The sequence below is a fragment of the Gopherus evgoodei genome, chromosome 9 (genome assembly GCF_007399415.2).
Source record: "Gopherus evgoodei ecotype Sinaloan lineage chromosome 9, rGopEvg1_v1.p, whole genome shotgun sequence".
In the NCBI taxonomy this organism is placed as follows: domain Eukaryota; kingdom Metazoa; phylum Chordata; order Testudines; family Testudinidae; genus Gopherus; species Gopherus evgoodei.
Window position 1 is genome coordinate 4,177,732 of NC_044330.1, and position 14,316 is coordinate 4,192,047.

The 14,316-nt window shown below is 47.1% G+C and overlaps 1 protein-coding gene across 2 annotated transcripts in view; it reads right to left on the minus strand.

Annotated features, from left to right (window-relative positions):
• The window catches only part of TP63 (tumor protein p63), a 138,190-nt gene that overhangs the window by 18,020 nt on the left and 105,854 nt on the right, over positions 1–14,316 (minus strand). For both annotated transcript variants that reach the window (XM_030576268.1, XM_030576269.1), the window contains 5 exons: positions 5,041–5,227; positions 3,041–3,156; positions 2,591–2,700; positions 1,710–1,846; positions 693–775 (listed from right to left, as the gene is read on the minus strand). In XM_030576268.1, coding sequence (XP_030432128.1) covers positions 693–775; positions 1,710–1,846; positions 2,591–2,700; positions 3,041–3,156; positions 5,041–5,227 — 633 coding nt within the window. The remainder of the gene's footprint in view (positions 1–692; positions 776–1,709; positions 1,847–2,590; positions 2,701–3,040; positions 3,157–5,040; positions 5,228–14,316) is intronic.

Consider the following 14,316-nt stretch of genomic DNA (forward strand, 5'->3'; position numbering starts at 1 on the left):
TTCAGACCCAGCTGTTTAGCACTCTGCGATAATGCAGCGGTAGACGCCAGAGAAAATCCTACGTTACATTCTCTTGAGATAAGATTTTGATAGGCCTGGATTTAAATATCACATTCCCCAAGAATAGGGGTGCTTGGATCTGAGGGACCAGTTTGGGTCCATCTCTTCCTTTAAGTGAACTGTGCTTTGAGTGCCAGGGGCAACATTACTCACTGAGAAAACCAGTCAATTAGCAATTACAGACATTTTTTGCTCTTCTATTCCTGCCATGTGTTTATTACAGCATATTTCATTTTGATCATTTTCTCTGCAGTGCTGATAATGCTCATAAAAGCCAAAACCCATCCATCTTGGAGAGAAAGAAAAGGTCCAGTCCATTATTGCTGGAGGAAACTTGAATTTCATAAACTCAGATATGAGAGGGGAGAAAGACCTATTGGGCCATCCAGTCCACCCACCCACCACTGCAGACCATTCCCTTTGTACATTCTTGGGTGCTTCGTCCAAGCCATTCTTAAACAATTCAAGATAAAGCTCACCCCTAAAGCCAATAATCTGTTGATAATTGTGCATCATGGATGTAGTTATTTTACTTAGAACCAAATAAGCAGCTGATTTACCTCAATTAATTTAGCTGATGCCCAAGGAATTAGAGAAACATGGGCAAAAACTAAAACCAGTACAAAGCTTACCGGTAAGTACAGGAGCTCATCATCTGGAGAGCGACGTTTTTTGATAGATGTCATCTGTATCCCATGCGTACTCTGCCGAAACGCTGCAAGGAAAACCCCACAGTTCCTGATTAGAATTTGGCATGTCTACTGCCACTGGGTTTTCAATGAGGTCTCTGTGCTCAGGACCCATAGGTTTGAAAAGGGTTGCTGGCTAAACAGCATCTGCCAGGGCGTGAATGTGACTTGAGGCATCTGTTTGTGGCTATGAAAGTATGGTGCTGATTCTCATATCTTTGATAGTGTAGAAATGGTCTTCACAAATGGGAAATGAGTCAACAAGAGAGTGCTGGGCAAATAGAAAATCCACAAAGAACTGCACTCAGGACAACAAGCGGGTCTTTCCAGACAATGTAACGAATCTAAGCATCTCAGGGCTGCCTAGCTCTCAATGAATCATCACCATATTTCCCATAACTCTTTAAGAGAATGGGCTGAGTGGCGAAGAAGTAGAATCTATTGATGAGGTAAATCCCTACAGCTTGTTGTTCCAAGCTAAATTCTGGAGCTTGGCTAAGTGGAAACACTGAGTATGCAGGAAACCTGGGCTGTTTGACTGGGTCAATGTCTGGGCTTAATCAGAGTCTTGAGTTCAGTTCCCCTTCAGTGGAAGGGTAGCAGACCAACCCTCAGACCATGTTCCATATTTAGGATATCTGTAACACTATTTACAACAGACAGGATTTCAGCGCTGCGAGGGAATCTGCATGCTATCGGTGACAGAAATGCTGGTAGGATAACAGGCCCAAACCAAAGAGACAATTTGTCTGAAAGCAATTAATGTTTAGTGGTTTTAATTCACTGCTCAAGCAGAAACCCTCCAAAGAGCCTTTTCTAAGAGAGTGGTGATTGCTCTTCCACCCCACATCCTCCAGCTCAGTCTTCTCCAATCTTGGCTGCTCTGGTACCGAAGCTGGGGTGCTTCCCACACCCTGACAGCTTAGGCTGCGAGCCCGCCCAGCTGTGCCAGCTACTTACGGCGTTTCGTACCGTCGCCATTCTTTGTATTGTCGGAGACTTGCTGCTTTCTAATGCTGTCCTCGTCCGCTTTGCGGTCCCTCCCCGGACAAGCGCAAATGCGGGCTTCAAAACACCGGCGGCCTAGGACTTGTCCACTAGAGCGAGGAGAAAGAGGGGAGGCATTAATTCAAGCCCAGCGGTGACCAGCAATGCCTTCGCACATTGAAACTTAACACAAGGGGCAAACTTTCCCACTCCCTGCCTGGATCACAACCAGAATGGCCCACATCTGAACGAGAGACTGGCTAGCAGCTACCTGCTTTGTGCTAACCACACAAGTGGATCCACCACCCTGGTCACTGCATCTCAGCTTGTTCTGTGAATCCCTGCAGTAGTACTGCGGTTGCCAAACGGCTGCTTGCATTCACAATGCAGCCACTGGGAATTTACACCTTTGAGCATCTCAGAACTAGACACACGTGGAATTATTTCAACTGCCGTCACCAAGCTGCATGGCAAAGACAGGGCTTTCCCTCTGTAGATCTCAAAGCAGCTTGCAAAGGCGGGCAAGGGTCACCAGACCCATTTAAGAGATGGGGAAATGGGCCCAGAGAAGCTACATGACACACCAAGGTCTCAAAGTGAGTAATGCAAAGTCCATGCTGGAAATAAACACCAGGTCTCCTGAGGCTCAACCTGATGCCCTGATCACTGGATCACCCTGACTTGTAAAAATAGGAGTGAAAATAATTCTCCCCCCACCCCCCGGCCTATTTTTAGGAAATCTACAAAACCCTCCTGACAGTATGGGAGTAGGGAAGTAATGTCATCTGGCAAACATAGGGCAATGCTCTCCCACTCCACCCTCCAGAGCTCCCGATCTGCTGCGTGCTACTCACTCTCTTGTTTCCAGGGTTACGATGATGAGGATCGGGCGGCGGTTCATCCCACCAACACAGCTGCTGTTGCACATGAAGTTGTACAACACCGTCGTGAACTCTGTGCCGACCTGGACACAGAAAAGCCGTGATACAAGGTTGACTGCAGATGGAAGGAGCTGTGTATTCTTTCCCCCGCTAGCTACACTTTTATCACCTCATATCAAAGACAGGCCGCAAACTGCAAGGGTTGGGTCTGGATTTCGGCTTTCTCAGAGCGTGGGGAAGTTCAGACCCTGGCGGGGGTCCTGCTTCAAACCCCTCTGTGAGGAGGAGGAAGATATGAGCGGGCTGAAGAAAGAGTTCAAGTCTCCTTGAACTAAAGCAAAGAGCTTTTCAGAAATCCCCTCCCTTCCGCGAGGGGCAGGCTTTGTTAGAGAGAGCAAGGGAGAGCACCGATCTCACGCTTACCTGCGGTGGTTCATAGGGTACCAGTACACTCTGCCTTCCGGTGATGGGGTCTTCCACGTACTGAGCATGGCTGTTTCCTTCCACCCGGATCAAGTGGCTGGGAGGGGCGATCTGCCCTGCAGACGGAGGGAGGAGGCAGAAGGAAAGTTTCCTGTGAAGGAAGCTCAAGCCCAGGGGAGCGTGATCTTCCTTGCTGAGCTGGCTCCCACGGCCACCGATGTGATTATTCTTCTCACTGCACCGCACAGAAGCAGGTCATGCAGGGAGTATGTAGTGGAGCAACGACTTGAACCTGTGTATCCTGAGCCCAGGCTCACGTACTAACCACTGGACCGTCCTTCTCTGGAGCTTGAGATAGGGTGACCAGACAGCAAATGTGAAAAATTGGGGCAGGGGTGGGTGGTAATAGGAGCCTATATAAGAAAAAGACCCACAAATCAGGACATCTGGTCACCCTAGCTCAAGAGAAAGCATTGCCATGCCCTTGAGGGCTCCACATCTGGGGCCCTGTTCCAGAAAGCCACTCCATGAAGGTTTTCATCCCATGCCTGGCCTTGAAAAGCCTGTGCACAAAGCAACTGGAATCCTTCAAATCTCCACTCCTTTTACTCACTTTCCAATCAATACCCTACATAACACGGCTGCCTCCTGCCACTCTTGCCCTGATGGTGAGACAAGGTACAAGCGAAAAGAAAAGAAAGGGATACAAATTATATCCATAGCAGTCTTTGAAAGGCATGCTCCCCCATTGGGCGGTACTCTTAGCTCCCTTCTTCCTGTCCCTAGCCCCCTGGCCAAACTAGAGTCCTGGCTCACTGCATTGCCTTGGCTAGTAGTTTAGGAGATTGTAACCTCCCCAAGGAAGGATCTGTCCACTGCCGTGCACAGCTAGGGTGCTAGATAAACACCACATCTGGGCCCATAACCAGATGCTTTTTGAACCCATGTGAACTTGGGTAAGAGACAATGCAGCTGCTAAGTTTGGAAAAGTTAAAAGCCTGGGACATCTTTAAAACGACTGCTAGCAAATTAGTAATAGCGGGAATAAGTAATAAATTAAGAAACAATGGATTGTTAATTAATTAATCCTGATCAGATAATGCTAAATGAATAGGACGACGGTCTGCAGCTCGAAGCTGGCACTCGGTGTTACCCTCCTGGAGACAAACATCCCTGCATCTCTGAGACATGGATTAAAGACTCAAGATGATATTGCATCCTGTTACCAGATCCCTTTCCCAGTAGCACGGGAGATCATTCCTGCGTAGAACAGCTGCCTCTTGGAACCAGAGCAAGTCTGGGGAGGTTGTCTGCACCAGCCTGGTGCAGGGTCAGAGGCTGACCCAGCATGGGCAGCCTTGTAGTTTATTTTAACCCTGCCTCCCCAGGGCTGCAGCGCTACATTACTGGGAGGCCTCCAACTACACCAGTGGTGGCCAACCTGAGCCTGAGAAGGAGCCAGACTTTACCAATGTACATTGCCAAAGAGCCACAGTAACACATCAGCAGCTCCCCCCAACCTCCTGCCCTCCAGTGCCTCCCACCCGCTGTCAGCGCCTCCGGCCTGCCGCAATCAGGAGGCTCTGTGGGGAAGGAGGAGGAGCGAGGGTACAGCAAGCTCAGGGGAAGGGGTGGAGTGCGGGCAGGGCCTGTGGCAGAGCAGAGGGTTGAGCAGTGAGCACACACACCCCTCCCCGGCACACTGGAAAGTTGGCATCTGTAGCTCCAGCCCCAGAGTCAGTGCCTATGGAAGGAGCCACATATTAACCTCTGAAGAGACGCATGAGGCTCCAGAGCCACAGCTTGGCCACCTCTGAACTACACAGAAAGGAGGGAGGGTCGTCAGGCCCTCCTGGGTTTGTTACTCAGCAAACCTTTCCTCTAACATTGGGCCTACAATCCCATCAGGCCACACCGTAGCCACACGACCCCAGCGATGCCCGCGCACGGGGGGTGTGGCTGAGGGCAGGTGCTGGCCCGGCGCCTGGCGCTCGCCTTACCCTCGTTGAACTCCCGGCTCAGCTCGTGGTTTGGGCAGCGTTTGACCACCTCAGTGACGTGCTCGGCCTTCTTGTAGACGGGCATGGCGCGGATAATGGCGCCCTGTGGCGGCGGGGTCATCACTTTGACTTGGATGGGACATGTCTTGGCGATCTGGCAATACAGCTTCTTCAGCTCAGTCGAGTACTAGACGGGAAGGGGGACAAGAGAAACATCAGTCCGTATTTGCAGCTAGGGGAGGAGGGCAGAGAGCCAAGGATGCAGAATGACGTGAGCTGTAAAGCCCCAAGCACAGGGGGCTATTCAGTTTGTTACTGTGCATAGGCTGTGGATCCACTCTATTCATTTACTCTCCATGCATTTTACACAAAAGAAGTGTCAAGTCAAAGCTCCCCAGAGACAATGGCTCATTGGGCTGACGTAGTTAAGGTACATCAGTTTCACAGTCAACAGTACATGTGACCAGCATCCTGTCCAAACGCCTCTGACCGCCCTCACCCAATGGGTCAGGTACCCATTATACTGCTATGTGAACCAGACCTGGCCTTTGAGTGACAGCTCAAACAAGCCTCGAACCCACAACCTTCAGGACTAATCAAGCATCCCAACCTCTCAGCCACCGCAGCTGACAAAAGAAATGGAGATGGCCCAATTCTAACTATCCTGCATCAGAACAGCTCTGAGCCACAGCAGCATTTGAAAACCAGACCAGCATGCAGATCTGAACTCTCATCACATTTTACAAGTGGGCTTCCTATCTCCCTAGTGGTCTGACATGAAATCATGGACCTAAACACACCTACAACTTGGTGGATATTTGAAAAGGAGATCCCAGTCTGAACTGTGCGAGTGGGGCCCATCCCAAAGTATTTATTTTATGTTATTTATACAATATGCCCTTCTCTCAGGGGCGTGCTAATGGTGACCCTACATAGCCCCTCTATGGCAATCTCGCTCTCAGGATCTCAAAGCGCTAACTACCCCTCGCCGCAGAGATGTATGGTGTCTTTTTCCACATGGGGAGGTCAGGCATAGATAATTGAAGCGACTAGCCCAAAGAGAGAAAGAGTCACCAGCACAGCCTGGAACAGAACCCAGAACACAACTCAGGCAGAGACTCTAAGGCAGGGGCCCTCATCAGTAGAGTAAAACTCCCTCTCCTGAAAGTAAGATGCATGTGTAAGAAGAACACATCCAACTCCAGCTGCGTTAGCTACAAATAAAACCATCACAGTTTCCCTTCTGTCGGCGTACCTGCCGCAGTAAGGCCCCAGTTCAGCTCAGCTTCAGTCAGCAAAGCACGCGTGCACCCATGTATTAGCAATGGATTTAAGCAAGTTCTTAAATGTTTCATCAGATCAGAGCCTAAACCCTTTTTCACTGGATTCTCTCCCTGAAGCTAGTGCCCAGTCTTCTCTGCTACCTGAAATACTTCCACAGACACCCCCAATCCCCTCCTCCTTGCCATCCCCCTCCCCCGGCAATTTGAATCCACGTGTAAAGAAAATCAGCAGCTCACACACTTGGCTCTGGAGGCCTTTTCTCCTCATGATGCCCAGGGATGGTTAGAGCTTGTTTTATTATTATTATTTATGTAAAGAAATGCTCTAGTTCCAACAGGAGTTATTCCAGGGCAGTTCTCCAGCCCGTATTATGCAGGTCAGACTACATGACCACAATAGCTCCTTCCGGCCTTGGAATCTACGAAGCACAGAACTGCCTCCCTAACCACTTGACCCACAGAAATTGCTGGCATTCTCCCACTGACTTCTACTAATTTCTTATAGTGGAATGCGAGCAAAAGCCCCAAAGTGGTTGTTTTCTTTAAAATGTCTTTAACAGCAACAGCTCATCTACCTGCTCCCAATTGTTCAAACAAGGAGGCAACAGGTATGTACAGGTTACCGACGCCAGCTGGCCACCACATCCTGCCGGCACAGGAGAGCCTGGCACACATACGGGTAGGGGGCTGGTCATGTGGCAGCAAAGAGATTAGCGATTGCTATTCGGGGGATTATGTGTGTTTCAAAGGTTACTCACGGCAACATGCAAGAAAACCAGAGTCAGAAGAACTGGGGAGTTAGGGGAAGTGACTCAAGGTCATCTCACTGCCCGGGAGTCTAACACCACCACTGCAGTCAAAGTGCTGCAAATGTTTTATGTTTTCAGATTTTCTAAAATGTGAAGACAAAGTTATGCAATCTGTTTTATGTGCCTGCAGGCTACAGATTAAACACACACAGGATTTACTCAGCCTGCGGAAATGGAGAACGTGCCAAACAATTAAAAAAAAAAAAAAAAAAAAGGTTGCGAAACACGAATCTAGACAGTGGGCTTATCAAAGGCTTCCTTTTAACCTGTAATTTTGTATTTATTCTTTTTTTTATTAAAAAATAATTCCTTGCCCAGTTAATTCACTGCTATTTCAGTCTGAATGCTACACATCACCATGAAAGGAAAATTTAAAAAAAAGAGCCAGCCACATTTTCAAATGTCGGGAAGTTAAGCAACAGAATTTTATTCAATGCATTACTGTGGTACCTGTGCGCTGCAGCTCAGAACTTATGGAGCCAAACGAAGTCACTAAGGTTTGCAAAGCCAACTAATGGGCCAATTAACACTAATGGAAACTAAGTGTCCAAATCCCTTAGGCAGCTTTGAAACCATGCCCAGCCCAGCATGGTTCAATAAGGACAAAGCATGTGCTCTAGGGGACAACAGCGAGACATCGATAAGTCAGTGGCTCTCTAACATTTTTACTGGGGACCCCTTTCACATAGCAAGTCTCTGGGTGTGACCCCCCCCTTATAAATTAAACACACTTTATATATATAAGTGTGTTTAATTTATAAGGGGGGGGTCACACCCAGAGACTTGCTATGTGAAAGGGGTCCCCAGTAAAAATGTTAGAGAGCCACTGACTTATCGATGTCTCGCTGTTGTCCCCTAGAGCACATGCTTTGTCCTTATTGAACCATATTTTAACACTATTATAAATGCTGGAGGCAAAGCGGGGTTTGGGGTGGAGGTTGGCAGCTTGCGACCTCCCTGAGGGGTCCCAGCCTCCAGTTTCAGAACTCCTGCTATAAGTGTTTGTAGACGTAAACAATAAGGAGAAGGAAGAACTTCAGTTGATCCAGAATAGGTACAAACTAGGTGCAATGGGTAACATTACATTACCAGCAGGATCTTTTAAGTAGGTTCTTTGAGTGACTGCTGTTCTTTTCAAAAGTGAAATCTTAGCAATTTTCACCTAGGAGAGTTCCAGTGTATATATGCACATGGGATCACTTTGGTCTAAGAAATGCAGCCAATTCTGAGGAGAAATGCAGCAGGTTTTTAACACAACGATTTAGGACAAAAACAAAGAATATTGCATATAAAACTGCAGGGGAAATTATTAAGCAGAGAGAATCTACCTTCCCCTAATGAAACTTGGCCAGGTCGCTGGAGATAACATCTTAGCTTGTGCAACAATGCACATTATCTTCCATGATGTCAACTGGAGCATTAGAGCTCATTTAATGGAACGAGTGAGGGAAACTTGGAAACAATTCATTCCTCCATGGAGAGGAGAGGTCCCCTGTTTAAGCAGCGATACTGAAGATTCTGGGGCCTGGTTTCACAAGGACCCGAGTACTCATCTCTGACAGACACAGGCTGGAGTTCAGCGCATCGCTGGAGCGGGTTGGGCATGACACTTCACACGCCATGTGCAGCTCCCGGCGTATAGTCTACTACTCTGTTCTTTGTTCAAGGCATCATCAGTGCACCGCAAAAAGGGACTAGGAGCAATATCCACAGCAGAAAGGCAAGCGGGCACTGAAGGGGAGAGGACAGGAAGATTAAACAGCCTTACTGGGCCAGTGATTCATGTCTCATCAGGGCGCACAAGGGATAGGACTCTGGGAATCCCAGCCAAACCACAGCATTCAAAGTCATCTCGGGCAAAATGGCCCTTCAGCCTACAGTCCCAGAGACCACAGCCATGTAAGCTCAGTGTAAATCTGTCCATAAAGTACCTGCTGTCAGATATTAAATAAAGCCCCTTGGGGCTTTTGTTCCTGCCAAATCCTTCGTGGTCATTTGTAATTTGAGTCCTAACTCTCTATTGGCACAATAGACGGGAACAGCTCGTTCATGGTGACTTCTAATCAGGTCAGTGATATTATCTGTATCTATGTTATAGAGAGATATAAAATATATTTTCAAAGGAGGTTTGTGTCGGTGAAAACCTTGGAGACAGAAGCCCTCTGTGCATACACAGAAGAGGTGTATATTTGGGATGAAATGGAAGACCTCTCCAGCAGATTCTTCTTCAAATGTGCATGAACTCCAGTCGAACAGCTTGACTGCCCAGTAACATCCCTGGTACACGAGGCATAAGGCATGGCCGGAACTGACTGAAGCAATGGCCAAGCTGTTTTGAAGCACCTATGCACCAATGCAAGAGCACCACTGCGTGCTCCAATACGGAGGGGAAGAAGTATCACTGAGGCTGCAACATAAACAGTGTACTCAACTCCAGACAGAGATGGGCAATTTGGGGAGAGGTCACAGGCTGTCCTCAAAAGTTACCAGATAGGTCCTGGGATTACATTATGAGGAAAGAACTAAATATGCCATTCTTGCCTAAGTGACAATGAAAGGGATAGAAGTCTACAAAAGAGCATATACATGTGAGAGAGATGTTATTTTTAAGGGCTACAAAGAGGTGTAACTGAGTAGTGGGCTCTGAAATCAAGAACGGAAATATCTGGACTTTGTTCCAATAGCTGTGTTTGCTAGGGAATAAATATCCCAACGGTAGTGGACCAGTACATGCCCAGTTATGAACAATTCAGCATGGGCTGAGAGATGGACTAGAAAACCCGATAAGACTTTTCATACTGTAATCTTTTCTTCTAGAACTTGCAGAAGCCAGAGTCAGCACTTCATCCCAAATTGCACTGTTGTTTTTTGGAAGAAATTAATATCATGGTATAAATAAGGGGAAACTAGTGCATTTGGACCATTTGGGTCAGATACTTTACAAGGTCAATATCCTGGCTCCCGCGGATTATGCAATCAAAATGGCATGATATGCAGTTAGAATATAAGAATGAAACTGACTGGGAGGAGAATACCCTAAGTTAGCTTTGCTCAATACATCAGCCTGTCATTCTGAAACACAACAACTGTTATTATCCATTAATGGGAACAAGAGCTGAACCAACACCACAGTCCAGGGAGCTAATCCTGAACACGCCAGAGAGAATTTCTATTAGACGTATGGAGCAGACAGTTACTTAAAACAAATGCATTAGGAATACAGCCCAACTATACATTCTCAGCTGAGAGAGAAAGATAAGCTTTGCTTAGCCTTTTCTTTGGGGTTCAAGCAGTGTGTGTCATGTCCAAATAAGCAGACTCAGATTGCTAAAAACAACAGTAAATTCTGCTCTTTGACTAATAATACGTTTTAAAGGAAAAGAAAAAACATTCCAATGACTCCAGCCCTGCCCTCACCACCTGCCTGAGCAGACATACTATATTACACACTCTTGGCATCCCCACTGGTAATTCAGTATCACAATGCGTACACATGCCAGCTCACATCAGCCGACACCTGTCTGATTTCTCAACAAGCCCCCTTCTCCTTAAGGTGGGTAAACAAAAGGTTTAAAGAAAAACCTTTCAGCTCCCAAATGAAGCATTTTCAGCTAGGTAAAGGAAGTGTCTCTTGGAAGGAACTGCTCTATTTGTGCAATACAAGTCGCGTGGGCTTTCCATTGAGTAATGAACTCCCAGACAGAACTCTGATGCAGCAAAATCCCTGACATGTTGCTTTAATTCACAGATTCCAAGGCCAGAAGGGACTACTAAGATCATCTAGTCTGACCTGCTGCAGAGCACAGGCCAGAGAACCTCACCAAAACATTTCCTCACTGAGACCTTTGAGAAACCATCCCACCTTGATTTAAAAATGGCCAGAGATGGAGACTCCAGGGTGGGTGAGATTCTGTGGCCTGCATTGTGCAGGAGGTCAGACTAGATGACCATAATGGTTCCTTCTGACCTTAAGTCTATGAATCTGTGACTCTTGAAAAGTTGTTCCAGTGATTAATTATCCTCATTATTAACCATTTACACCTTATTTCCAGTCTGAACTCATCTAGCATCAACTTTCCAGCCATTGGATTGTGCTATACCTTTCTCTGATACATTGAAGAACTCATTAGGAAACATTTGTCTCCCATGTAGGTACTTACAGACTGTGATCAAGTCACCCCTTAACCTTCTCTTTGTTAAGCTAAGGAGATAGACTCCAGGATCTCAGTAAGGCAGGATTTCTAATCCTTTAATCATTCTCGTGGCTCTTCTCTGAACCTCTTGCAGTTTATCAACATCCTTCCTGAGCTGTGGGCACCAGAACTGGACACAGGATTCCGGCACAGATCACACCAGTGCCAAATGGGGAGGTGAAATAATCTCTCAACTCCTACTCAAGAGCTCATTTATGCATCCATGGATCCCATTAGCCCTTTTGACCACAGTGTCACATTGGGAGCTCAAGTGAAGCTGATTTTCCACCCCCCAAATCCTTTTCAGTCACTGCTTCCCAGGATAGAGTCCCCCATTCTGTAAGCATGGCCCACATGTGCATATTTACATTTAGCTGCATTAAAACATGTTGTTTGCTTGTGCCCAGCTTACCAAGCGATCCAGATCGCTGTGTGTCAGTGACCTGTCCCCTTCATTATTTACCATTCCCACAATTTTTCAGTCATCTGCAAATTATTGGTGACGATTTTAGGTTTTCTTCCAGGTCACTGATAAAACTGCTAAATAATGTATGGGCAAGAACCCATACCTGCAGGACCCCATTAGAAACACCCCTACTCAGTCATGATTCCACATTTATGTTTACATTTTGAAGACTATCAGTTAGCCAGTTTTTCATCCAGTCAAGGTGTGCCAGGTTAATTTTATATCATTCTAGATTTTTAATCAAAACAGTGTGCCAGTCAAATGCCCTACAGAAGTCTAAGTATATTACATCAAACACTGTTCCCTTTGTCAATTAAACTTGTGATCTTAAGCACCACTTTAATGTGCGTCTCAATTTCCAAGCTAGTCAAGTCTCTGTGGCCCAGCGGGCTTCTAAGTAAGCAAGTGGCTTATCCAACACCAGGGGTGCCCATTGTTAACGCCGAATACTTACGAATATGAACAGAATCTAGGATGCCAGCTAGTGAATATAAGATCCTCTATCTTCAAGTCCATTTCACTCAGAACAAGAATGGTTAAAAACAACTTACAATCTTCCCCAAGCAACTCACTTTTTAGTAAAGCTCATTTAGTTTGGGATTAATTTTAAATTGCAATTTCACGACCCCGCTTGGCTGCAAATTTTCCACTGCTACACTGCAGCTGAGATACTGTCCAAGAAATAGAAAGTCCTCTGTCACCAGAGGGGAAACTGGTCCCTCTGTTCTGCTAGCTGCCAAAACACAGTGCAAAGAGAATTCGGACACATGCGTTTTTGTATTCATTACTGGGTTTCAGTTTGTTTTAGATGAAATTGTTTTTTTCTTATTGTTTGTTCATTAGCAACACACTCTGCTAGAAGCTTCATTTCCTATGCGCAAAAGCGTTCCAAGAGCAACGCCAAAGGTTACACTAAACAGATTCCTAGGGAACAAACAGAAATGGCTTAAGAAAAGCCAATTTAAGTAATTCTGACATCAGAATGGAGTGGAGGGGGAAATCCCTCTCGACCCAAAATAAAATCTACAGATTATCTTAGACCAAAGCCATGTCTGTGCTGATGGCACGTGCTGATAACATCTGCCATTCACTGAAGATGTATGAACAAGATGCTTGTGAGCTAGTCTGAATTCAGAGCCTGATCCAATAGAGGCTCATTCGGGGGGTGGGGGGGAGGGGGGTCACATTGGCTTTCCCAGAAGAATTCACACTCAGCATTGCTGCAAGATCAATCGTATAAACGCAGGAAATCCTTGATTTGACTGCCAGTGTTGTGGCTGCTTTGGGTACAGAAAGTGCTGTATAAGGCCAGTTCCATTCTCCGGAGAGAGAAGGGAGACCGGGGCTTTCTACTGAATCTGCACTTCCTACCAACAAAGACGCCGACTGCATTCAAACACTGAAGCCAAAGTTGCTGCTCAGTGGCCATCTGTCCTGCACAGGACACACTGGAGAGCATCCCAGGCTTGGGCTCATCCTGAGTGGACACGGAAACCAGGAAAGCTAATGGGAGCTGAGGGTGCTCATGAGCAGACCCTATGTGAGGAAAAATAAGAGCGTGCTTTTCGAGGTGTGGCTCCACACACGAAGAGAGAGCCAACACTGCCCATCTCTTGCATTTTCCATACCACGCTGAAAGAAATCTAACAACACACTTGCAAAGGAGGAACACATCACCCTCGTTTTTGCATATGGGCAAACTGAGGCACAGAGAAGAGACCCTCTTGTGCAATGTCCAGCCAGAAGATCACCCTTTGCCCCTCAAAATGTGCAGGAATAAGACACTGTGCAGTGTCTATACACAGCTGCACAGGCAGCTGTGGAGTCTGCGTGAACGTGGAGAAAATCCCACATCCTCGCATTGACACACAGGATGTGAGGGGTGTCTCTGAACCCTGGGGATCTTTTGCAGTTCAGCTTGATTGTAACTCCCTTTATCCAGCACTCTTCCCCTCACTCCCCACTTCTGTCTCTCCCGCTGCAGACTGCTGGTTGCCAGACATGTACGCATTGCGCTGATGAGCTATTAAAATCCTTCCTCCAAGCGCTTTTCCCCAAGAGCCGGAGCCAAAGGCCGCCTGTTGCCACCTGTCAGTTGTGGGGATTAATTACCTGAACGGGGCTGGGAGCGGCGCATTCTTCCCCCGGCCGCGCCCACCAAGATGTTGACATCAGGCAGGTGGGCCTCATATCTGTGCTGTCTGCAACCGTGAAGGGGGGCTTGGCGTGGGGGCGGGGGAAGAACGCAGCTCCACAGGAGAGAGATGGGGAGCGTTTACACTGCAAACCACAAGAAGAAGAAGGGAGGAATGTGTCACAGTAATTCTTTGTTCCCTCAAGGCACGACAGCACAAAATGCTCTTAACGCTGGACTGGACTCTAATGGCAGCTGCTCCACCTTGGAAGCTTTAATAAAATAAAAAAAAAAAAAAAGCCGGCCTGCCTAGGTAAACCGGGATGGGAGGGGTGGCTGGGAGGAGGAGGAGAATGGAGAACTGTAGCCTCCAGGCAAGAATTCAGAACTG